Consider the following 24,862-nt stretch of genomic DNA (forward strand, 5'->3'; position numbering starts at 1 on the left):
TCTTTTTCATCTTTTCTGGATATTATGGATGAATTATACTATGATTCTAACCTACAGTATACTGCTGAGAAAAAGATGAGGAACTTAAAGCAAGGTATCAAACCTGTTGAATGTTACATAACAGAATTCAAGCAATATTCTATTGACTCTCAATGGAACGCCATTGCTTTAAAAAACCAGTTCAGGCTTGGACTCTCTGACGCAGTAAAAGATGAATTAGCCCGAACTGAGTTACCTGAAACATTGGAAGGCCTTATGAAGCTCAGCAGGCAAATTGATAGGAGATTACGTGAAAGAAGATTTGAACGTCAATACCCTGAAATTGTTTATAAGAAGGATAAGGTTCTAAACCATCCCACTTCTAACAGTCCTCATACTGATTCAACTGGTGCTGAAGCAATGGATATAAGTTTTTTTAGAGGACCTCTAACTCCTGAAGAACGTATCAGAAGGAAGACTAGAGGCCTCTGCATGTATTGCGCATCCTCATCTCATACTTTAAAGGATTGCCCCTCTTTGCCACAGAACAAGAAGAGTAAGTACCATACTAATCTTTCTCTCCAGTCAAAGCATAACAACCCTCTTCATTGTTCTTTACTTCTTTCTCTACAGTGGGCAAATAAGCAATTGACCATTCCAGCCATATTGGATACAGGAGCACAAGGAAACTACATTGACAGTTCTCTGGTTTCTAAAAATAAAATACCATTGATAAAAAAGTTGTCTCCTATTTTCCTTCGTGTGGTTGATGGCTCTGAGATATCATCAGGGCCAATTACACATCACACCATCCCGCTCTCTGTCACTACATTAAAAACACATCATGAACATCTCACTTTTGATGTAATCACTTCTCCATTATTCCCAATAGTACTTGGGCTAGCTTGGTTACAGCTACACGAACCTGATATTAATTGGAAATCCTTAAATGTTCAATTAAATTCTGATTTCTGTCAACAGACTTGCCATAGAACCTTTTTTCACAGTTTATCCTCCACATCAGAAACTCTGATACCAGAAATGTACAAGCAGTTCTCTGAAGTCTTCAGTAAGAAGGAAGCAGATACCCTTCCCCCACACAGAATCTACGACTGCCCTATTGAACTGAAACCTGGAACCACACCACCTATTGGACATTTATACCCACTTTGTCAACCAGAACTGGATCATCTAAAAACTTACCTAGATGAAAATCTAAAGAAAGGGTTTATCCGTCCTTCGGTTTCTCCTGCTGGTGCAGGAATGTTCTTTGTGCGGAACAAAGACCAATCTCTTCGGCCTATCATTGACTTCAGACAATTGAACAAAATAACCATAAAAAACCGATACCCTCTCCCCCTCATTCCTGAACTCATAGAAAGACTCAGGCATGCTCAGATTTTTACTAAATTAGATTTGAGAGGGGCGTACAATTTAGTGCGTATCCGTGAGGGGGATGAGTGGCTTACCGCTTTTAGAACTAGGTATGGGTTGTTTGAATATCTAGTTATGCCTTTCGGCTTAACTAACGCACCCGCAACTTTCCAGTTCTTTATTAATGACATTTTCCATGATCTCCTTGACACATGTGTTGTTGTCTACCTAGATGACATTCTAATCTATTCCACAAATCTAGAAGAACATATCAAACATGTTAGTTGGGTTTTAGCAAGACTCCAAGTCCATCGGCTATACGCCAAATTGGAAAAATGTATCTTCCACACCAACAAAATAGAGTTCCTGGGTTACTCCATCAGCCCAAATGGGATTCAAATGCAAGATAACAAAGTGGAAGCAGTAAAATCATGGCCCACACCTTCAACAAGGAAAGAACTACAAAAGTTTCTTGGTTTCAGTAACTATTACAGAAAGTTCATTCGCAATTTTTCTAAAATTGCAAAACCTCTGACTAAATTAACTAGTGCTAATTGCTCTTTCCAGTGGACTAAAGAACAGGATGATGCGTTCAGCTTCCTAAAGAATTCCTTTTCATCTGCTCCCATTCTGAAATATCCTGATCCAAACCTTCAATATACCCTAGAGGTGGATTCTTCAGATTATGCTCTTGGCGCTGTCCTCTCCCAAAGACAGTCTCCTACAGAACCACTACACCCAGTTGGGTTCTATTCAAAAATTATGACTCCAGCAGAGATCAATTATTCCATTGGGGACAAGGAACTTCTAGCCATTAAAAGAGCCTTTGAATTCTGGAGACATCTCCTTGAAGGTACCTCCCTACCTATAGTGATTTACACGGATCACCGGAATTTGGAATATCTACAAAATAATAAAACTTTATCTGGACGTCAAGTGAGATGGAGTCTCTACTTTAGTCGTTTCAATTTCCAAATCATGTACAGGCCGGGTTCAAAAAATGGGAAGGCAGATGCACTCTCTCGACGAGATCCAAGACCTATACAAGAAGACTCTCCTACTAGCATTCTTCCCCCTACTCGATTCCTTGCTATCCTATCTCAACAGGATAAGGAATACCAATCTGATCTATCTTCAGAAGACCAAACCCTACTAGATAGCCTAACCCTCCAGGATGGTTTTTACTTCCATGGTTCTAAACTATATATTCCAGAACGTTTCAGACAGAAAATAATCAAAGATCATCATGACCCTCCACTAATTGGTCATCCAGGAATCAAACGTACACATGAGCTCATCTCCAGAAGTTACTGGTGGCCATCGATGAAAACCAGTATAAAGGAATATATACAACATTGTACAACCTGTACAGTATCAAAACCAGAAAGGAGACCTCCCTATGGCTATTTAATTCCTTTGGAAGTACCGGAATCTCCTTGGTCTCATTTGGGAATGGATTTTATAGTTGATTTACCACCTAGTTCTGGACAAACCACCATTTTAGTTGTTACCGATCATTTTTCTAAAATGGCACATTTTATTCCTTATCACAAGTTACCCACTTCCATTGAAACAGCATATTTATTTCTAAACCACATTGTACGATACCACGGGTTACCCTCCATTTTAACTACTGATAGAGGAACCCAATTCACCTCACGCTTCTGGAAAGCACTCACTAAAGCACTCCAAATCGATCAAAGGTTAAGCACAGCCTTCCACCCTCAGACTAACGGCCAAACTGAGAGACTCAATCAGTGGCTTGAGCAATATCTACGTTGCTATTGCTCATATCATCAAAATAAATGGACTTCCTTTCTCTCCATGGCTGAATTTGCCTATAATAATACCATTAACAGCACTACAAATTACTCTCCCTTTTTCGCCAATTATGGTTTTAATCCAAGATTCACTATCCAAACGACTTCTACACATGATTCACCATCTGTTGATGTGCTAACACAAAACATAGCTGAAAATTTCCTACATTTACGAGATAACATCAAACAAGCTCAGGCTTCTCAGAAGAAATTTTATGATTTACGTCGTAGAGCTTCTCCGAAATATTCTATAGGGGACTATGTTTGGTTATCTTCCAAAAACATTAAAATGCACTTACCAAGTAAAAAATTGGCTGGGTTGTTCCTTGGCCCATTCAGAATTCTACACATCATCAATGAAAATGCCGTCAGGCTTGATCTACCTGATTCTTTACCCATCCACCCAACTTTCCATGTATCATTATTGAAACCCTACTTGGGAGATAAGCCTGATGTACCTCTTCTACCCCCTTCTCCTATTCAATTGGGCACTGATGTCTATGAAGTTTATGATCTTTTGGACTCAAGATTTTATAATGGGGAATTACAGTATCTGGTCCGATGGAAAGGGTTCGCCCCAGAGGATGATACTTGGGAACCTCATGCACACATTAATGCTCCAAAGCTTATTGCTCGTTTCCATAGACGATATCCAAACAGACCTAAATTCCAACCCGTGGTCGGCTTGCTTGAGGGGGGGGATCTGTAAGGATTCCAGTCCTGCTTTTACTTTTTGCCTTAACTCACCTTCATCACCTGTACTTAAGGCATCACCCCGCCCCAAACAAGTGCTTAGTTGTTGAGTATTGTTTGCTGAAACCAGTGCTCTGATTCTCATAAGCCATATACTTATCAAAAGAAGATTTACTTCTACTACTTTAACATTTGGATTTACAAATACCAGCTGCAGTTTGGTCTCACAAAGGGACTAATAACAACTAGTCTCATTCATCCTGAAGTTTGCTATTCCAAGAAGTATTAAGTTATTCCAACTCCACATCTCTACAGGATTTGCTATTTAATTTCCAACAGGAGGATTCTACCTACTACTGCTACGGTACTTGTATCAATTCTAATTTACCTTGGATGCCTTAAGTAACGGCTAATTACAAATTTCATGTTTTCTCTTGAACTTATGTAAATTGACTTTGTCTCTCAGATATTACTTTGATTGCAACGTATGTTTTATTTAATTCTATGAACTTCCTTTGATACATTCTCATACCGGAGAGTAACGGACTTTATGTGACGTCACACAGCTTCATTCATCTCAGCGTGCCATACAGCTCCTTACAAATCAGCGTGTCTCACAGCACCAATTGCAATCACTAGTCTGTGTTCAGATATCCACGCTGCAAGCATTACTCTGTGTGCTGTGTCTCGCAGCAGGTCACGCCCCTGTCAGCAGCTGCGGTCTGTGTGTCTCACATCTCTCATGCCTCAGTGCTTATTACAATGAACACTATCTCTCACAATTGGGTTTGAGCACAACTAATGTCAAAAGTTGTTATTAATAATAATACTTATTTTCAGCTTCTAAATATTTATATGGTATAACAATATAATATAACCATATAAAGACTTACTGCCATTACTTATAAAAATCACTCTGAATAAAACAGTCTATGCTGATATAATAGCCTGTACTTCAGTTGTGAAACAAATATAATTTATTTAGACTCTGCAGTTGTGATTCAAATAACCAAGGAACCTGATAGTAGATTAGGTGGGGTATAGGGGAACTACAAAGGTAATCTAGTCTAGGTCTGGTTTAGGGGTACTATGAAGGCAACCTAGTCTAGGTGTAGTATAGGGATACTATGAAGTTAACCTAGTCCAGGTGTGGTATAGGGGTACTACGAAGGTAACGTAGTCTAGGTGTGGTATAGGGATACTACAAAGGTGTGGTATAGAGGTAGTGTGATGGTAAACTTGTATAAATGTGGTATTGTAGTTCTATGAAGGTGACAAAATATTAGCAAGAGATTATAGATATACTTCACAGATGTCATCAATGAATAACCACAACTTTTAAAGAAAACCAAACAAGTAATAGATACAGAACTTGTGAACTGGAAAAAGCAGTACTGTTACAGAAGCATTAGTTATTTTGTTGTGAAGAAACTTATTTCCCAGCAGCAATGCCTGAACCAGCCAAGCCAGCGCCTAAGAAGGGCTCCAAGAAAACTGTAACAAGTATCATTTCATAAAGGGTTAACTCTGTTCAGTTTTGAGAAAACTATTTTCTGAGGCAGGTTTCCTAGCATATTGTGTACTGTAATTAAGTTTGTGATAAGCATTCACTGCTAGGTGATAAGAAGGACTCAATTGTTTTCTTGTGTGTACTTGTTATCTGCGGTGGCCTGTCCAAGGGCTTTGTCTAAATGTGTGATGGGGGATTTTATGCTTCCCCCCCTGGGAGTGCCCTGTGTGCATGTAACCTAAATAAAAAGCAGGCTGGGCATCCCAGTCCTCAGTTCTTGGTTGTCCCTCAATCGCAGCGTTGACTCGTTTTTGTGGGCAGAAGGGTATCCTAGCTGTACTACAGCTAAGGGGGATTATTCTACATTTGCGAGACTCATATAGAATACTATGGAAAGCAGTTTCTCCCCTCTTCAGCAATAGGAATCCAGGCTACTAAGCGGTCCATCTCTCAGCGAGACTAAGGGTAACCGTAACATTTGGCGGCAGCGGTGGGATTTTTCCTGGATTTCCTAGGAGAGGTACAGAACGGATGGAGAGCGCTTACGAAAAATTGAAGCGTACAACCCTAAAGGATTTACTTGAAAGCAGAGGGGGGTACGCCAGCAACCGGCCGAGGAGAGAGCTGATCGCAGAATTGACCGAACTGGATCAGAGCTTCACAATGGCGGAAACACCGACCACGATTAGTGACGAAAAAACCAGGATTGTTCGGGAGAGGCTCTCACTGTACGGGCCGAACCCCTCCATGGAATTGGTACAGCAGTTGATGGCGGAAGCGGACAAGGATATACGAGAGACTCGAGCCCACGAACTCAACCTAGCGAACGCACACCGCAATGCTGAAGCCCCGCAGGTAATCATCCCTGTCGAAAATGCTGGGAGGCCCAAGATACCCTATGCGGCATTTCGACCCTTCCTAGAGAGCGAGACAGGGATTGATGAATATTTGGCGGACTTCGAAAGGCAATGTGCCCTGCACCAGATTCCCAACAGGGAGTGGCCCACGATATTGTCTGGGAAACTATCCGGGCGAGCCCTGGAAGCCTTTCGTACTCTGGGTGCTGAGGAAGTGACACAGTATGAGCTAGTTAAGGAGACACTGTTGCGACGGTACGCAGTAACTCCGGACGCGTATCGCCGACAGTTTCGGGGCACGAAAAAGAAGCCTAACGATACCCATATGGAATGGGCGCACCGAATGCGGAGAGCGGCAAATCACTGGATGAGCGGAAGTAAAGCGGTGACTGGTGAGGAAATTTTACAATTGTTTCTCTTAGAACATTTTTATAATGGCATGGAACAGCAAGGGAAGGAATGGCTGCGAGACAGGCGACCTTCTACCTTAGAAGAAGCAGCCAAATTGGCCGATGAACATTATGACTCCCGTCTTCACGAACCCAGAGAGGTTTACCGTGCACCCCCTCGTGCTGAATTCCGAGCCCCGGTGCCCGCAGGGCCCGCCCGACACTCAGGACCACCCAATAACAGCTCTGAGCGTCCCAGACCGACTTGCCACCGATGCAAGCAACCAGGGCATTTCATGGCTAGCTGCCCCCTTAATACGCACCAGACACCCAGGAATTACAATTACCCCTCTGGGGCATATCGTCCGGCCCGGACCCTCTGTGTTAACCAAGAGGCCCCTATGGAGGAATATTTGGGGCCGCTTCACGAGGCGGACCCTGTATATGCTGCCTCAGATAACCGCCAGCACCATTGGCAGAAGGTATGGCTCGAGGGGCGATCTACCGAGGGATTGAGAGACACAGGGGCTACTATCACGCTGGTACAGAGTCATTTGGTGCCGGAGCACAAGCGATCTGGACAGACTGTGGCCGTTAGAGTGGCGGGGGGGGATGTGTACAAAATTCCAACAGCTAAAGTGCATCTTGATTGGGGAGCGGGAAAGGGGGCTGTGAACGTGGGCATAATGGATAATTTACCTGCCGAAGTACTACTGGGCAATGATTTGGGCCCCATGACTTCTGCCTATGCTCCAGTATGCAACAACGAGGCGGACCCAGTGACTACACGGGCCCAAGCCCGGACGGAGCGAGAACTCTCACCAGTGCGGGAGACACAGGTAAGACCTACCCCGACATTGCCTGACATGTTAGGCCCCATACCCTGGGACACCCCAGATGCTTTCGAGACAGAGTCTAAGACTGACCCGACCTTACAAATGTACCGGGAACGAGCAGAGACCGGAGGGGGCGGGGCAGATAATGAAACATTCTTATGGGAAAAAGGGAAACTATACCGCTGGACAGAGAAAAGGGGACAGCGTAGGCGACAGCTGGTAGTGCCCCACAAATACCGTCAAGAAATCCTCAAGATAGGCCATGACATCCCCTTAGCAGGCCACCTAGCTGTAACCCGTACCCTACACCGCATTACTCACACGTTCTTTTGGCCAGGGGTACACGCTGACGTTAGAACTTACTGTAACACCTGCGATGTGTGTCAACGAGTAGGAAGGCGAGGCGATCACCCTAAAGCCCATCTAGTAAATATGCCCATTGTAGAGGAACCCTTCAGCCGGGTTGCTATTGACCTAGTGGGACCACTGGCTACCCCTAGTCCCTCCGGTAAGCGCTACATTCTTACCGTAGTGGACTACGCTACCAGGTACCCAGAGGCTGTCGCCCTATCCAACATACAAGCGGATACGGTAGCGAATGCACTAGTACAGGTGTTCTCCCGGGTAGGATTTCCAAAAGAAATCCTATCCGACCGAGGCACGCAATTTACGGCTGAATTGACCCAACAACTCTGGCAGGTTTGCAAAATTAAGTCCCTCCTGAGCTCCCCATACCACCCCCAGACGAACGGGCTGTGTGAGAGGTTCAATGGGACCCTCAAGCAAATGCTCAAGACGTTCACTCAGGAATACAGAGACTGGGAACGCTTCCTGCCGCACCTCCTTTTTGCTTATCGGGAGGTGCCCCAGGAAACAACAGGGTTCTCTCCCTTCGAGTTGCTCTACGGAAGAAAGGTACGGGGACCCCTAAACCTGATCCGGGAGCACTGGGAGGGAGAGATGGAGACTGACGGTGTCCCCATTGTGCCATACGTGCTGGAACTCAGGGACCGAATGGAGCAATTAGCCAAATCCGTGCGGGCTAATCTCCAGTCGGCCCAGAGAAGACAGAAAGTATGGTACGATCGGGGGGCCCGAAAGAGAATCTTTACCATAGGACAAAAGGTGTTAGTACTTAAGCCGGTGAAGACAGACAAATTGCAGGCGTCCTGGCAGGGCCCCTACCAGATCGTAGAGAAAAGGGGAGACACCACTTATGTGATAGCTAGCTGCCACGACAACAATCTTAGAAAGACATTCCATGTAAACATGCTCAAGGAATATTTTGAGCGACCAGAGAACGTGACGGCCGTATGTTGTTCCCCTCAGGAAGGCCCCGACAGTCTACCCATTCCAGACCTATTAGAAAAGAGTCTCCCCACAGGTATAGTGGCTCAGGTTCAGATAGGAGACCGACTTAGCCCCACTGAAAGGGAGCAGCTCAACCAACTCCTACAGTCCAAACACCTCACCTTCTCCCCGAAGCCAGGGTACACTACTTTAACCACCCACCAGGTAGATACTCCGGGACAAGCTCCCTTGCGCCAGGCTCCGTACCGAATCCCCGAAGCAGTTAGGATAGGAATGAAGAAGGAGATCGATGAGATGCTCCAACTCAGGGTAATTGAGCCCTCCGATAGTCCCTGGGCCTCCCCAGTTGTCTTGGTGCCCAAGAAAGATGGGACCACCCGGTTCTGCGTAGACTATCGGAGGCTCAATGAAAAGACCGTGACGGACGCTTACCCTATGCCCAGGGTAGACGAGCTACTCGATCGTATAGCCAGGGGAAATTACCTGACCACTATTGACCTCTGCAAAGGTTACTGGCAGATTCCCCTGGCCCCGGAGGCTATCCCCAAGTCGGCATTCGTCACCCCATTCGGCTTATATCAGTTTAGGGTAATGCCGTTTGGGATGAAGAATGCCCCAGCTACATTCCAGCGCTTGGTGGATAGGCTCCTGGATGGCTTCCAGAGTTTTGCTTGCGCCTACCTGGACGACATAGCGATCCACAGTGAGTCATGGGAGGACCACTTAGCTCACATAGGAATGGTTCTGGATCAGATCCGGGCTGCTGGCCTGACTCTGAAGCCAGAAAAATGCCACTTTGGGATGGCCGAGGTACAGTACCTGGGTCACCGGGTGGGGTGTGGAAAGCAGCGACCAGAGCCGGCCAAGATAGAAGCTGTCGCCAATTGGCCCACCCCCATCACTAAGACTCAGGTCCTAGCCTTCCTGGGCACGGCAGGGTACTATAGACGGTTCGTACCAGACTACAGCACACTTGCCAAACCCCTGACTGACTTGACCAAGAAGAACTTACCTCGACAGGTCCTGTGGTCTCCCCACTGTGAAACGGCTTTCCAGGCTCTCAAAAATGCTCTAATTAACGCTCCTGTCTTGGCGGCTCCAGCCCTTAACAAACGTTTTATCGTCCACACAGATGCTTCCATGTTCGGGCTGGGAGCCGTCCTCAGCCAAGTAGGCGAAGATGGAGGGGAGCATCCAGTTGCCTACATCAGCCGGAAGCTCCTGCCCCGCGAAGTCAGCTATGCAGCAGTCGAAAAGGAGTGTTTGGCTTTGGTGTGGGCATTAAAGAAATTGACTCCCTATTTATATGGGCAGGAGTTCACTCTGGTCACCGACCATAACCCGTTGGTGTGGCTGAACCGGGTCTCTGGAGATAATGGCAGGCTATTACGTTGGAGTTTATCGTTGCAACCCTTCAATTTCACCATTACTTACAGACCTGGGAAACAGAATGGCAACGCCGACGGGTTGTCCAGACAAACCGACCTCAGCCCCGCATAACCAGCGGTCTGGACAGCCTTAGTCTGCCCCGAAAAGGGGTCAGACCGTGTCTGCCAGAGTGTTCCACAGAAAGGGAGCACTGTTACAGAAGCATTAGTTATTTTGTTGTGAAGAAACTTATTTCCCAGCAGCAATGCCTGAACCAGCCAAGCCAGCGCCTAAGAAGGGCTCCAAGAAAACTGTAACAAGTATCATTTCATAAAGGGTTAACTCTGTTCAGTTTTGAGAAAACTATTTTCTGAGGCAGGTTTCCTAGCATATTGTGTACTGTAATTAAGTTTGTGATAAGCATTCACTGCTAGGTGATAAGAAGGACTCAATTGTTTTCTTGTGTGTACTTGTTATCTGCGGTGGCCTGTCCAAGGGCTTTGTCTAAATGTGTGATGGGGGATTTTATGCTTCCCCCCCTGGGAGTGCCCTGTGTGCATGTAACCTAAATAAAAAGCAGGCTGGGCATCCCAGTCCTCAGTTCTTGGTTGTCCCTCAATCGCAGCGTTGACTCGTTTTTGTGGGCAGAAGGGTATCCTAGCTGTACTACAGCTAAGGGGGATTATTCTACATTTGCGAGACTCATATAGAATACTATGGAAAGCAGTTTCTCCCCTCTTCAGCAATAGGAATCCAGGCTACTAAGCGGTCCATCTCTCAGCGAGACTAAGGGTAACCGTAACAAGTACCGACTTTAGTAAGCAACCATTTTAACTACAATGGACTAATAAACATTATAATCCTCTATATTAATGTATCTATTGTTCATTCAACTGTTTTCTTTAAAACATTGTGGGTGGTGGTGGAAAAGAGTGCTACGTGGGTAATGCAGAGTAGGAGGGTGGTATAATTACACATTCATTTCTAACCTTTAGCCAGCCTGCGTAGAAGAAGAACTGCAGCAGTGTGAAGATAGGGACGTACATATCAAGGTCATGTCCCTTATATCCCTTTTCTGGATCCAGGAATTGACGACCAATGATGCAGAAGGCAAAGAATGAATAAACTGCTATAGTGACGACCTGTGGAGAGTGACAGCATAATGTATCAGGTAACCAGGTAAAGGTTTTAGTCCACAGTGAGCAAAATTCACTAAGGAGTCTATGCAGCATCTTTAGCTTTAACAATGCAACTGAATCACTGTAGAACTCAGAGATGAGTAGTGCAGAATTGCGCTTTTCGCAAGCATGATATTTGCGCTTCGCTCATTAATACCAGCTCATCGTTTTGTTAAAAACAGCGTTACACTCACCCTATCTGTTAGGAAAGTAGATCACTAACACAGCACCTCTGGCCCCCCCATAGCACATCGCTTTCTTCAGTGAGGTGACGAATAGCCGTGCGTGTCAACTGACATCCTAGCACAGCTAGAGGAGGAAACATCACCTCATTGGAGAAGAGCGCTGTGCCATGGGCGACCATAAGCGCTGCGCTAGGGATCTACTTTCCTAACCTAAAGGTGAGTGTAACGCTATTTTTTAGAAATGATGAGAGAAATGCATGTTTATTTTTTGGTGATAGCAAATCCTAGAGTTCGTTATACGCTTCTATTTACCATCACTTTAAGCACAATGCGAAAGCGACCTCACGTTCACATTGCCTGGAAGCCTTGCGCTCATGAGAGCGTGCTTCCATAGGCTCCAATGGGATCCTCGTTCTCATGGTGTGAACATGGCAAAGCACCTAGCGCAGCACAGGAGGTAAGTCGAGCAGCGCTGGGCAGCAAATTAAAAATATATATGAATATGTACATATATATTTATGCTTTTATATGTGTATATACACATATTAGCATAAATATATACACTCACCGGCTACTTTATTAGGTACACCTTGCTAGTACCGGGTTGGACCCCCTTTTGGCTTTATAACTGTAACGAGTAGTTATTTGAGTTACTGTTGCCTTTCTAACAGCTGTTCTATTGATCTTTCTAACACTGTTCTATTGATCTTTCTAACCGGTATTCTAACCGGTATCCTGTTCTATTGATCTTTCTAACCGGTATCCTGTTCTATTGATCTTTCTAACCGGTATCCTGTTCTATTGATCTTTCTAACCGGTATTCTGTTCTATTGATCTTTCTAACCGGTATTCTGTTCTATTGATCTTTCTAACCGGTATTCTGTTCTATTGATCTTTCTAACCGGTATCCTGTTCTATTGATCTTTCTAACCGGTATTCTGTTCTATTGATCTTTCTAACCGGTATTCTGTTCTATTGATCTTTCTAACCGGTATTCTGTTCTATTGATCTTTCTAACCGGTATCCTGTTCTATTGATCTTTCTAACCGGTATCCTGTTCTATTGGCCTTTCTAACATCTCAAACCAGTCTGCCCATTCTCCTCTGACCTCTGACATCAACAAGGCATTGTCGTCCACAACTGCCGCTCACCGGTATTTTCCTTTTTCGGATCATTCTCTGTAAAGCCTAGAGATGGTTGTGAATGAAAATCCCAGTAGATCAGCAGTTTTTGAAACACTCAGACCAGCCTGTCTGGCACTAACAACCATGCCACGTTCAAAGTCACTTAAATCCCCTTTCTTCCTCATACTGATGCTCGGTTTGAACTTCAGCAAGTTGTCTTCAGTACCATGTCAAGATGCCTAAATGCATTAAGTTGTTGCCATGTGATTGGCTGATTAGCAATTTGTGTTACCAAGCAATTGAACAGGTGTACCTAAAAAAGTGACAGGTGAGTGTATGTTTATAAGCATATACATACTGTATATATTAACAGTATAAACACACTTGATGGGTTAGCCTTCCTTTTATCCCAATGAATTAAAAGAGAACACATACATGGAAAGAATGTAATTTATATGTTGAAAGTATTTTGTTATTCTTGTTATTTCTATTTAAAAAAATTACTGGGGGGGGGATAATTTCTATACCTTATAATAGGATTTTCTCTTTTTGTTAACATATCCTTAAAGGATCTACTATTGTTCTCTCTCTCTCTCTCTCTCTCTGTATATATATATATATATGCATTAAATATGTACTTTTTTGTCTGCTATCAATTAGAAAATCCAATAAAAATAATTTTTAAAAAACAGTATAAACACAGTCCCCGTAGATCACAAAGGTACTTTTCAGTGCTGTTTTTTCTTTAACATTCCAGATCCCCTCACTTTAACCCCTTATAATTGCTTTGTGCAGTTTTTATATATAAAAAAGTTAATATTTTTTATTTTAAGAAAGGTACTGTCCACTTTATTTGGGTTGCAATTGTGGCACATTTTTTTTAATTAACTATAGGTTTGACCTCTGGTTAATTGTGCTCCCATGAGCTCGTGCTAGAATTAACCAGCCACTTGTAATGGCTGGTTATTTGATGTGCGCCCGTAAACTGGCAAATTTGCTCCTTTACGGGCACACGTTAAAATAGCGCTCCATTTGTAATCTAGCCCATAACCAGGTGAATATTATGACGACCGGGCAGTCATTATTAACCAATAAGAATGATGTGTTTTTTTATCCTTTTAAAGGTGATCTCAAGTCTTACACATGCCATGTGTTATCTATTGTCACTGACCTGTGTGTACACCAGGGGGACACTGATCCAATCATAATGGAAAAGCATGCTGCATTTTGCACGATACTTATTCAGTTCCTGAAAAGAAGAAAGAATAATAACTCATAAGGATGTCTTTTAATTGGCCAGGCCATATATGTACTGCATATCTTAATAGTTTATTAAAGGGACACTGAACCCAAATTTTTTTCTTTCGTTATTCAGATAGAGCATACAACATTAAACAACTTTCTAATTTACTTCTATTATCAAATTTTATTTGTTCTCTTAGCATCTTGAAAAGCAGAGATGTAAGCTCTGGGATGTGCACATATCTGGAGCACAATATGGCAGCAGTTTTGCAAGAATGTTATCAATTTGCAAGAGCCCTAGATGGCAGCACAATGTCATGTAGGGCTCCAGAACAATACCTAGGTATCCCTTCAACAAGGAATATCATAGGAATTAAGCACATTTTATAATAGAAGTAAATTAGAAACTTTTTTTTAAAATTGTACGCTCTGTCTAAATCCCATGTTTGTGTTTCATATCCCTTTCCTTATATATATTTTAATGACTATCTGCAATTTATTTGTCTATGTTATATATAATAAAATACCTATTCCTAGAACATCTCATACATTATAAAAAATGTCATGATACACAGAGGCATTAAAGGGACACTGAACCCAAATTTTTTCTTTCGTGATTCAGATAGAGCATGCAATTTTAAGCAACTTTCTAATTTACTCCTAATATCAAATTTTCTTTATTCTCTTGGTATGTTTATTTGAAAAGCAAGAATGTAAGTTTAGATGCCGGCCCCATTTTTGGTGAACAACCGGGGTTGTCCTTGCTGATTGGACAGCACCAATAAACAAGTGCTGTCCATGGTCTGAACCGAAAATGTGCTGGTTCCTTAGCTTAGCTGCCTTCTTTTTCAAATAAAGATAGCAAGACAAAGAAGAAAAATTGATAATAGGAGTAAATTAGAAAGTTGCTTAAAATTGCATGCTCTATCTGAATCATGAAAGAAAAATTTTGGGTTCAGTATCACTTTAATAATGGTATATGCTTGCTCTAGATGGTCACATGATCTATGCACTTTCTGCAAACCCAGGAACATTTAACCATATGCATTATTTTTAGCTATGCTACAACCTGGTTCTGATGAGAATGTATATATAATGTGATCTATTTTGCTACTGTGGTTTTATAGTTTACAGATTTTATCCCTAGAATATTCACATAGCTGGTTTTAAAATCCCTTCCCACAGATACACATTTGTCTCTTAGGCTAGGTGTTAAATATACTCCCAATTAGCCTTTGACTGACATATGTAGGCCAAACCCTTTTGAATTGAGCATAAAATTGGGAAAGCAAACTCCCCCTCTCTTTTTATTTTCTAATCCTGCTCCTGCTGAAGGATGGCTGATTTTGGACAATGAAAACACACATTAGAGGATTTGGATAAGTATTCCTGGGATAAAATTATCTGTGATTATTTAGTTAGTCTTGCACAAATTGGGGTTGTGGTAGCTAGGGTTGCCCTATATTATTTGGACTGTTTTGTTGTAAAATATATTTGTATATATACCTGTAAATATTCCTCTTATTACAACATATATTGGTTCCTAATACATTCTTTGGAAATAATGTAGACCCTTTACAGTGTGTCTTTCACTTAACTTAGTTGTAATGGTTTAGTGTTTTTTACCATATAATTAGTATTACATTAAAATTCCAGAGATTCATTTAAAACCACAGCTACCACATTTGTCTTTTCCTTCTCTCCATTTATGCTTCTCTGACGCCTCCTCTGTACCTTTACCACTTTCTGTTGGGATACCACAAGGCTCTGTCCTTGGTCCCCTTCTCTTCTCAATCTATACATCTTCCTTAGGTTCCTTAATAAAGTCCCATAGGATTCAATATCATTTGCATGCCGATGACACCCAAATTTACCTCTCTGCACCAGACCTATCCCCTTCCTTGCTAACCCGTGTCACTAAATATCAATCTAATATTTAATCCTGGATGTCTAGCTCTCACTACCTTAAGCTAAATCCTGCCAATACTGTCCTCCTTAATTTCCCCCCTTCTTCCAAAATCTCTTTCCCCCATATTTCTATAATGGTTGATAATAACAACCCAACCCCGCATGCCCAATGTCTTGGGGTTATACTTCACTCAAATCTTTCTTCCACACCTCACATCCAGTCTTTGGCCACTCCCTGCCGTTTCCACCTTAAAAACATCTCAGAAATTCTTCACTTCCTCACACAAGACACAACTAATTTCCCTCCTTGATTATTGCAAATCCATCCTTTCTAGTCTCACTGGCTGCTGTTTATCTCCTTTACAATCCATAACAAATGCCTCTGACAGGCTGATCTTCCTTACATGTCGCTCCTCATCTACTACACCACTCTGCCAGTCCCTTCACTGGATTCCCATTAGCCTCCAGAATTAAACACAAAATCCTGACTCTGATAATCAAGGCTTTTAATAGCACTGTTCCCCCTATATCTCCAATCTCATCTTCAGATACTCTCCCTCCTGACCCCTTTGCTCTGCTCACAACCTCCTTCTCTCCTCCTCTCTTGTTACCTCCTCACATTCCCATCTGCAGGATTTCTTTCTCTGCCTCGTTCCACAAGACTCTTCCCTTGTTTTCATAGTTTCAAGCGTTCCTTAAAGGGTGTACTGTTCAGGGATGCACTAACTTTTTCTAACCTCAGTTCCTCTCCTCCTCCTTTGTCATCCTCTTTAACCTCCTTAGCATATAAGCCTATGAGCCCAACTGTTTTGTAAATCACATTCAGGAGAGCTGACTACATCAGTACAAATCTTGGCAAGGCCCTCTACGCATTTGTTTCCTATAAATGCTACCTTAATTTGCATTTTATTCCAATGTTTATAGTGCTGCGGAATCTGTTGGCACTAAAATTTTACACAATGTGATAACACAAAAAAAGGTGCGCTAAATGTGTGCAGGATAAACACAGAATATGAATCATATGAGTCTCACAACGAGTGATGGAAAACCAAAGTTCAGGCAGCACTCCCAAATACACAATCAGATATTCACAGTCCTAGAAGGCATAAAGAGATGCACCTCATGGTGTAGAAAAGTCAAACATAATTCAAAGAATGTTACTTATGACAAGGTCAAACTCATGATGGCACGTTTAGTGCTGACAATGCAGACCGAGACTTTAGAGCTGCTCGGCAGACTCACTCCCGTCACAGGAATCACTGGCCGTCTCTGAAAACCACGTCGGTCACTACGTCAGCAACATTGGACAGAGTCAAGGGTACGGCAAAGTGAACCGGGGGACCATCACACGCCATGAGATACAAAAGGCAGCTGAAGATGCCAAAAAATTCAAAGAGGCATGGTGTGCACAAAAAGACCAAATTGCAAAGGCTCAAACAAAGTGAGGATAGATTAAAAACTTTTAAAATATAACAGCAACGCATTTCTCGTCAAACCTTTCCGTTTCATCAGGCTGATAACATATGATAGCCTCGCTCTGATTTATATTCTTAAGAACCAATCGCAATGAATGAAGGATGCACACCTCTATAATGGCCCACCCAATCAAAAGGTAAACACTATACAGTGTGAGCTAATAAGTATCAATCACATAGTAAAAAGTATACTTATAATATAAAAAAACACTTATATTCTTTTAATTAGATCATACAGGATTACAATCACTCAGTGAAATAGATATAAAAATATGTGAAAATGAGGGATGCATTAAATATACATATATATACTAATATAAAAGCATACATAAATCATATTTTAACAGTGAAGTGATTCTATGTGTGTGACAAAGCAGTCCTAAAATATGCCTTGATGAGAAGTCTATTGGTATATACAACAAGTACTACATTATTTCCCATGTTGTGTATAATAAGACTGTGAAGCGAAAACTATAAAAGTATGACATTGACCATATATGATAATTAGAGGTCATGGTGAATATAAGGGAGTATACAAGTGTATGGGAAGTAAGAAATGTGCATAAATCATATGTGTATGTGATGTGAGTTTATGTGAAGTGAGTGATGTGCATTAAATATTTTGTGTATGAAGAAGTATAAATAGAAGTGATATGAAAAATTAGAAAATCAAGATCCAACTTGATTTCAGGCATATAAATAATTACTACAAGAGATCCTAAGAGTAAAAAAGTGTGATAAATAAAGTGTGTGTGAGGAGTACCTTAGCTACCAGTGCTACAAGGTGCACATTCCTACCAATATACAACTAAAAAGCAGCCAAATCAACATTCAGATTAAGCCCAAAAGGGTGTAATGATCTAAGCTTATGTATCCAGTTTGTCTCTCTCTGGGACTTAAGAATTAATTATTTTGGTAGATTGGAAAAAGTGTCAACAGCCCCATTGTGTTTAATGTGGCATTGTCTGGACACACTTTGTAATTTGTTCTTCTGTTTGATATTGCGATAGTGTTCGACCATCTGTGACTAAGACTGCTGCACGTCCCTAAACTGTCCATAAGGGACATTTTTCTTCCAAGGAAGATAATGATTACTGGAATAATCTAAGTAGCTATTGCAATAGACAATCTTAAAATTGGTACTACTTTCTATCTTACCAGAGGTATTAAAATGTACACAGAGGTCTAAAAATATGATAGACTCATGATTAGGCTGACCATATTGCCGCTTTAAGAAGGAACACATATGAAAAATACATATGTGAGGGTTCTTATACAAAACCATTTCTTTAAACAGCCCTGAAAACAGCCCTGACATATGTATTTTTCATATGTGTCCCTTTTTAAAGCGGCAATATGGTCAGCCTACTCATGATGGGTACAACTTGTGAATGTTAGACCTCTATCATTATTATTGAGGTAATTTATAAAGGCAGAATCTCAATTACCCCTCCATACAAAAATCAGATTGTCAATATATCTACCATAGAATACCAGATTCGCCCCAAACTCAGAATTATATATGGAATCTTGTTCAAAAAGCCCCACAAAGAGGTTAACAAAGCTAGCAGCAAATCTGGAACACATGGCTATTCACTTTAAGATAAAACTTATCCGGAAACATAAAATAGTTATGTCTTAGGATAAAAGAAATCAGTTGTAATTCTGAGTTTGGGGTAGATCTGGTATTCTAGGGTAGATATATTGACAATCTGATTTTTGTACTCCTCACACATACTTTATTTATCACACTTTTTTTACTCTTAGATTCTCTTGTAGTAATTATTTATACACCTTGGGAGCCTACAGTTATGAAGCAGCGGTCACAAAGACCGCTGCTCCATAACCTGTCCGCCTGCTCTGAGCAGGCGGACAGACATCGCCGGAAATCAACCCGATCGAGTACGATCGGGTTGATTGACACCCCCTGCTGGCGGCCTATTGGCCGAGAGTCTGCAGGGGGCGGCGTTTGCACCAGCAGCTCTTGTGAGCTGCTGGTGCAATGCTGAATACGGCGAGCGTATTGCTCGCCGTATTCTGCGAGGTCTGTCGGAACTGATCCACACTGTCGGATCAGGTCTGACAGACCTTGATAAATATAGGCCCAAAGATCAAGTTGGATCTCGATTTTCTAATTTTTCATATCACTTCTATTTATACTTCATACACAAATATTTAATGCACATCACTCACTTCACATAAACTGATATCACATACACATATGATTTTGCACATTTCTCACCTCACATATACTCGTATACTTAGTAATATTCATCATGATCATTATGATATTTGAGATCATGTCAGTTCTTTTTCTTCATCATGACCTCTAATTAGGATATATGGTCTGTGACGGACCGCCTGGTACCCCGAATGAGTACCTCCATCAGGACAATTCCCTTGGACATCCCTTTATCCAGAGCAATAGCAACTGGTATCTCCCTTTGACCGCAGTCTAAAGTTATAGAATTGAACAGAACTGAGGCAACATTTAGGGATCTGAACACTAAATGAACACTTTATTTAAAAGCAGCACACAAATTTATACACTGGCATTCCAGAGTCACAGAGCTTCAGGTTACTGAGAGAATTGGTTAAACAGTAAAGCAAATATATGAACAATACATCAAACCTCTAACAATTGTCTATTCGCAGGTAAAACAGATTAACATATCAAGTTAATTAACCGGGGAAGAAAGTTTACTCAGATAATCTGATTTTGGGCAGTCTAGTTAACATAATCACACAGGAACACAATCAGTTTACGCAGACAGACTCCTGAGACACAATCAGATCTGAAACGTAAATTAAATACATCTTATTACAAAATTATAAACCAACTCTTATTAAATATTAAGTCCTTTATGCCCACTTGGTTTATAGAGTCACTATTGCTCCCACAAGGAACACTCACACCCTGTACCCATCTTGTATTTATGGATACAGGGTGACGTGGACATAAGACAGAGTTATGAAAGTACATGGAGTGTCCAGCATATAAAATTCCACACTTCCATGCAGTCTCTCGGTATCCTTAAGCCCATGTACCCCCTGCCCAAAGAATGTTCCATAACAGGCCCTCAGATTTTGGTGACTCACGTCACATGGTCAATCTCATACTTTTGAATTCACTTCACAGTCTTAATTTCATATTACGTTATACACAGCATGGGAAGTAATGCAGTACATGTTGTATATACCAATAGACTTCTCATCAAGGCATGTTTTAGTACTGCTTTGTCACGCACATAGAAGCACTTCACTGTTAGGGCTTGATTTATGTTTGCTTTTAAATTACTATATTTGTATATTTAATGTATCCCTTATTATCACATATTTTTATATTTATTTCACTTAGTGATTGTATTCCTGTATGATCTCCTTAAAAGAGTATGAGTTTTTTTTAATATTATAATTATACTTTTTTACTATGTGATTGATACTTATTAGCTCATACTTTATAGTGTTTACCTTTTGATTGGGTGGGCCCCAATAGGGGTGTGCGTCCTTCATTCATTACAATTGGCTCTTAAGAATATAAATCAGAGCGAGGCTATCATATGTTATCAGAATGATGAAACGGCATGTTTGCCAAGAAATGCGTTGCTGTTATCATATGTTATCAGAATGATGAAACGGCATGTTTGCCAAGAAATGCGTTGCTGTTATATTTTAATACGTTTTTAATCTAGCCTCACTTTGTTTCAACCTTTGCTAGGGGATCATTTTGTGCACACCATGCCTTTGAGATTTTTGGCATTTCCAGCTGCCTTTTGTATCTGTGGCGTGTGACGGTTCTCCGATTTGATTTGCCGTACCCGTGACAATGCCCAAGGTTGCTGACATAGTGACTGACGTGGTTCTCAGAGCCGAACAGTGATTTCTGTGATGGCAGTGAGTCTGCCAAGCGGCTCTCGAAGTCTCGGTCCTCAACGTGCCATCATGAATTGTGAGTTTGACCTTGTATCAAGTCACATTTTTTAATAATGTTCTACTGTTCTACACCGTCAGGTGCTCTAGAAATAACTGATAATAATAATAATGTACAACTGTTGGGAGGGCAAGTTGTGTCCTCTTATGTTGTGAAAGGAAACTGTGTTACCTAATTATAAAATCTGAAATTGATTTAAATAATGGTCATAATAACATATGGGCTTAATTTTCATATATACATTTTGGATTGTTAGGTTAAGGAACAGTAGAGCCCTTGTAATTACATGATGCCTTACAGCCTTGCATCAAATTAACATACTAGGAGAGTTTCAAACTGATGTTAATACATTAACACCATGCTGCAATTGTTCTTCAAAAGTGAAACGCCACCCACCACTTGCCTCATTTTAGAGGAGTCAAACTGTAAAAAAATCAATGATTTACCATCACTAAAAAGCAAGTGGAGTTTAAGTGATCATATACACGTATGTAAAAAAGGGTGCTAAACTGACGCTTAATGTGTCGTTGCGCATCGCTAAATTCAGCGGCTCCGGCCACCCACGGCACATCACTCTCCTTCAATGAGGTTATGTTTGCACCTCTAAACCAATAGCTGTGCATGTCGAATGACAGTGTTCTGTTTGCACGTACGGCTATTGGTTTAGTAGTGCAAGTGTCACTTCATTGGTAGAAGAGTGATGTGCCGTGGGTGTCCGGAGCCGCTGAGTTTAGCAATGTGGCACATTCAGGGTTAGTTTAGCACCCTATTTTTTACATATATGATCACTTTAGCAATGTGCAACGGCACATTCAGGGTGAGTTTAGCACCCTTTTTTTTTTTTACATATATGATCACTTAAACTCCAATTGATTTTAGTGATGGTAAATCCTAGGTTTGTTAAACGCTCGGATTTACCATCACTTTAATCTGAAATGTTCTTTCTTTTTGTAACATCTGTGTTTGCTAAAGAATGCATTGATCTAAAGACCCCCTCCTCCTGGTGCCTGGCATCTCTTGGTACTGTGGGTTAAGGACTTGCAAGAAGGGGCTGGGTGGTCGTAATTAAAAAAAAGGGCTAGGGTCTTGACAAGACAAAGGGAGACTCTGGGATATCATTGAATGCACAGAAACATTATATCAGAACTTGCCTGGGACAACATATGAATAACATCTGAAGGAAGTTCCCACAAACCTATTGGAAGCTTGGTGATATGTGCAAAGTGTAGGTATTGTGTTTAGTTTATGTCCCATTTTATTTTAAAAAACTGTACCTTTGCATTTATTCTTGTTCTTTTGTATGTCTTCTGGTTTTTGTAATTTGCCACTGAGTAACCTGTACTTGTCTTTTGTTAATAAAAATTATCAATAATCTAATTCTGTCTTTGGGCTCTAATATCTGAATTCACACTCTGTAGAGATAAGGTTAAAGTCACGTTACCTAATTGTTAGTCATGTGAGTTATTGGGTTTCTAAGACACCCTTATTCAAACCTCTTGGTGGTGGCAGTCTTGTTAATCTGGGGTGGTATAGGCAGGATTTGGGGGCTAATTTGGTGTCCCATGTAGAGGTATAGATGTAAGGGAACCAGAGGCTGAGTGCTATTAATATCTTCACGCCCACACTCTCTCCATAGTCACGGCTGGGTGGATAGGCTTAGTCCTCAAACTGTTATTTTGTATAGAATATAATCTGGGTTCTCTTAAAGGGATATAAAACCCAAATATTTTCTTTTATGATTCAGAATAAAATTTTAAAAATGTTTCTAATTTACTTCTATTATCCCATTTTCTTCATTCCTATGATATTCTGTGCTGCCATCTAGAGCTCTTGCAAATGGATAACATTCTTGCAAAAAACTGCTGCCATATAGTGCTCCAGATATGTGCACGCTCCTGAGTTTACGTCCCTGCTTTTCAACAATAGATACCAAGAGAACAAAGAAAATTTGATAATAGAAATAAACTAGAAAGTTGTTTAAAATGGCATGCTCTATCTGAATCATGAAAGAAAATGTTGGGGTTCATGTCCCTTTAAACTGGGAGAACACATTGGTCTCAAATATGAAATATTGTAATTTATTTTTTATTCCATTTTGAAAGCAAAAGACATTGGATAAATGGTAAATGCAAAATGGTTCCATGTGAGTTTTAATACTGTTATCAAACTGAGTTGCACTTGGAACTCATTGTTTCATTACAGGGACAGATTAAAAACAAGAAGGGTGTAAAGTATGGGAAACACTTTCATAAAAATGTCACATTAATAAATCTTCTTTATCATAACTATTAATAGCCTGTTTTTATCTTCTCTTACAGTTTTTTTTCCCGTAGGATGATGTTCAAAGTTCACCCTATCAAGTAGAGTTTAAGCAGCATTGTAGCCAAACTGTTTTATTTATTTCACATACTGTAAATGATGGCACTGTTTTAAAATGATTTGATAAGAATGCATGTTGATGTCTTAACCGCTTAAGAAACAGTGACATATCCTGTACGTCGCTGGTCTTTCTATGGGATTTGCGTTATCAATAGAGCGGTCTCGCAACTGGTGGCAGGACCCACACTATTATAAACAAGAAAACCCTTAATGACCAGCGACGTACATGGTGCGTTGCAGCCTTTAAGGGGTTAAAGGGAGGGACATAAAACCAATTTTTTTTACAGATACAATATAACATTTTGCAATTTACTTCTATCAAATTTACTCCATTCTCTTTGTTGAATTCTTTGTTGAAGGAAGTGCCGGGGTTAGTGCTAGGATTTTTGGCTACCCAGAAGAAGACACATTTTATCACCCTTCCCATCCAAAGGGAAATTATATATCCTGCCATTATGTTCTAGCGATATGTTAAGCAGCTATAGCTAACTATTTTATCTAAAATGATAGAGAAAATTATTTTACTTTTATCACATCAAATTCCTGACCATTATTATAACTAAAATAGCTAAAATTGCTGCATGACAGAATGTACCAAAGTGGTGGCTCTGCACAATATAGCAAATCAGTGGCGTGTTACAATCAGTGGAGTGTTACAATCAGTGGAGTGTTACAATCAGTGGCGTGTTACAATCAGTGGAGTGTTACAATCAGTGGAGTGTTACAATCAGTGGAGTGTTACAATATATAAAACACATGAACCTGAAGGCAGGATGACCTCTATATCACATGGTGAATACCCCAATCTCTCATATGAGGATGCAACTGAAATTTATGAAGCAGCGGTTTAAACTGCTGCTTCATAAACCCTTTTGCCAACTTGGAGTTGATGGATGAAAATCACCTTGGATTAATTTGACCCAGGGTGATAACAAGCCCTACTCTCACGCAGTTGGTTGTGTTCATTTGTGCAATGATAAATATGGGAAACAAATGCACTCCACAATTTGCAATCAAATGCAGACAGGTTAACAACATGTGAATCCTGTCCGTTTGCAAATGGATAAATCTTGCCCTGATACCCACCATGTCTAACAGGAAATGTATCAAGTTTTAGGTGGACGTGTTCTCAAGCAAACAACCTGTCCATCTACAATGGTCTATTGGCAAAATGTAAGACTGCAAATAGCTCTGTTGTTCAATCCTTGCAAACCTAAACTGCAAGTTCTCAAAAGTCCTTAACACTGCCTGTTAGTCTGTTGGGTGGGTAGATACAGATACATCCACATAAATGTATCCAGTC

General features: G+C 41.1%; 1 protein-coding gene across 1 annotated transcript in view; it reads right to left on the reverse strand.

Moving 5' to 3' along the window:
* BEST4 (bestrophin 4) overlaps window positions 1-24,862 on the reverse strand; it is a 59,208-nt gene that overhangs the window by 14,888 nt on the left and 19,458 nt on the right. Inside the window, exons 4-5 of the mRNA XM_053694054.1 lie at window positions 13,796-13,873; window positions 11,127-11,279 (exon numbers count right to left, since the gene is read on the reverse strand). Coding sequence (XP_053550029.1) covers window positions 11,127-11,279; window positions 13,796-13,873 — 231 coding nt within the window. The remainder of the gene's footprint in view (window positions 1-11,126; window positions 11,280-13,795; window positions 13,874-24,862) is intronic.

Source organism: Bombina bombina, chromosome 10 (genome assembly GCF_027579735.1).
Source record: "Bombina bombina isolate aBomBom1 chromosome 10, aBomBom1.pri, whole genome shotgun sequence".
Taxonomy (NCBI): Eukaryota; Metazoa; Chordata; class Amphibia; order Anura; family Bombinatoridae; genus Bombina; species Bombina bombina.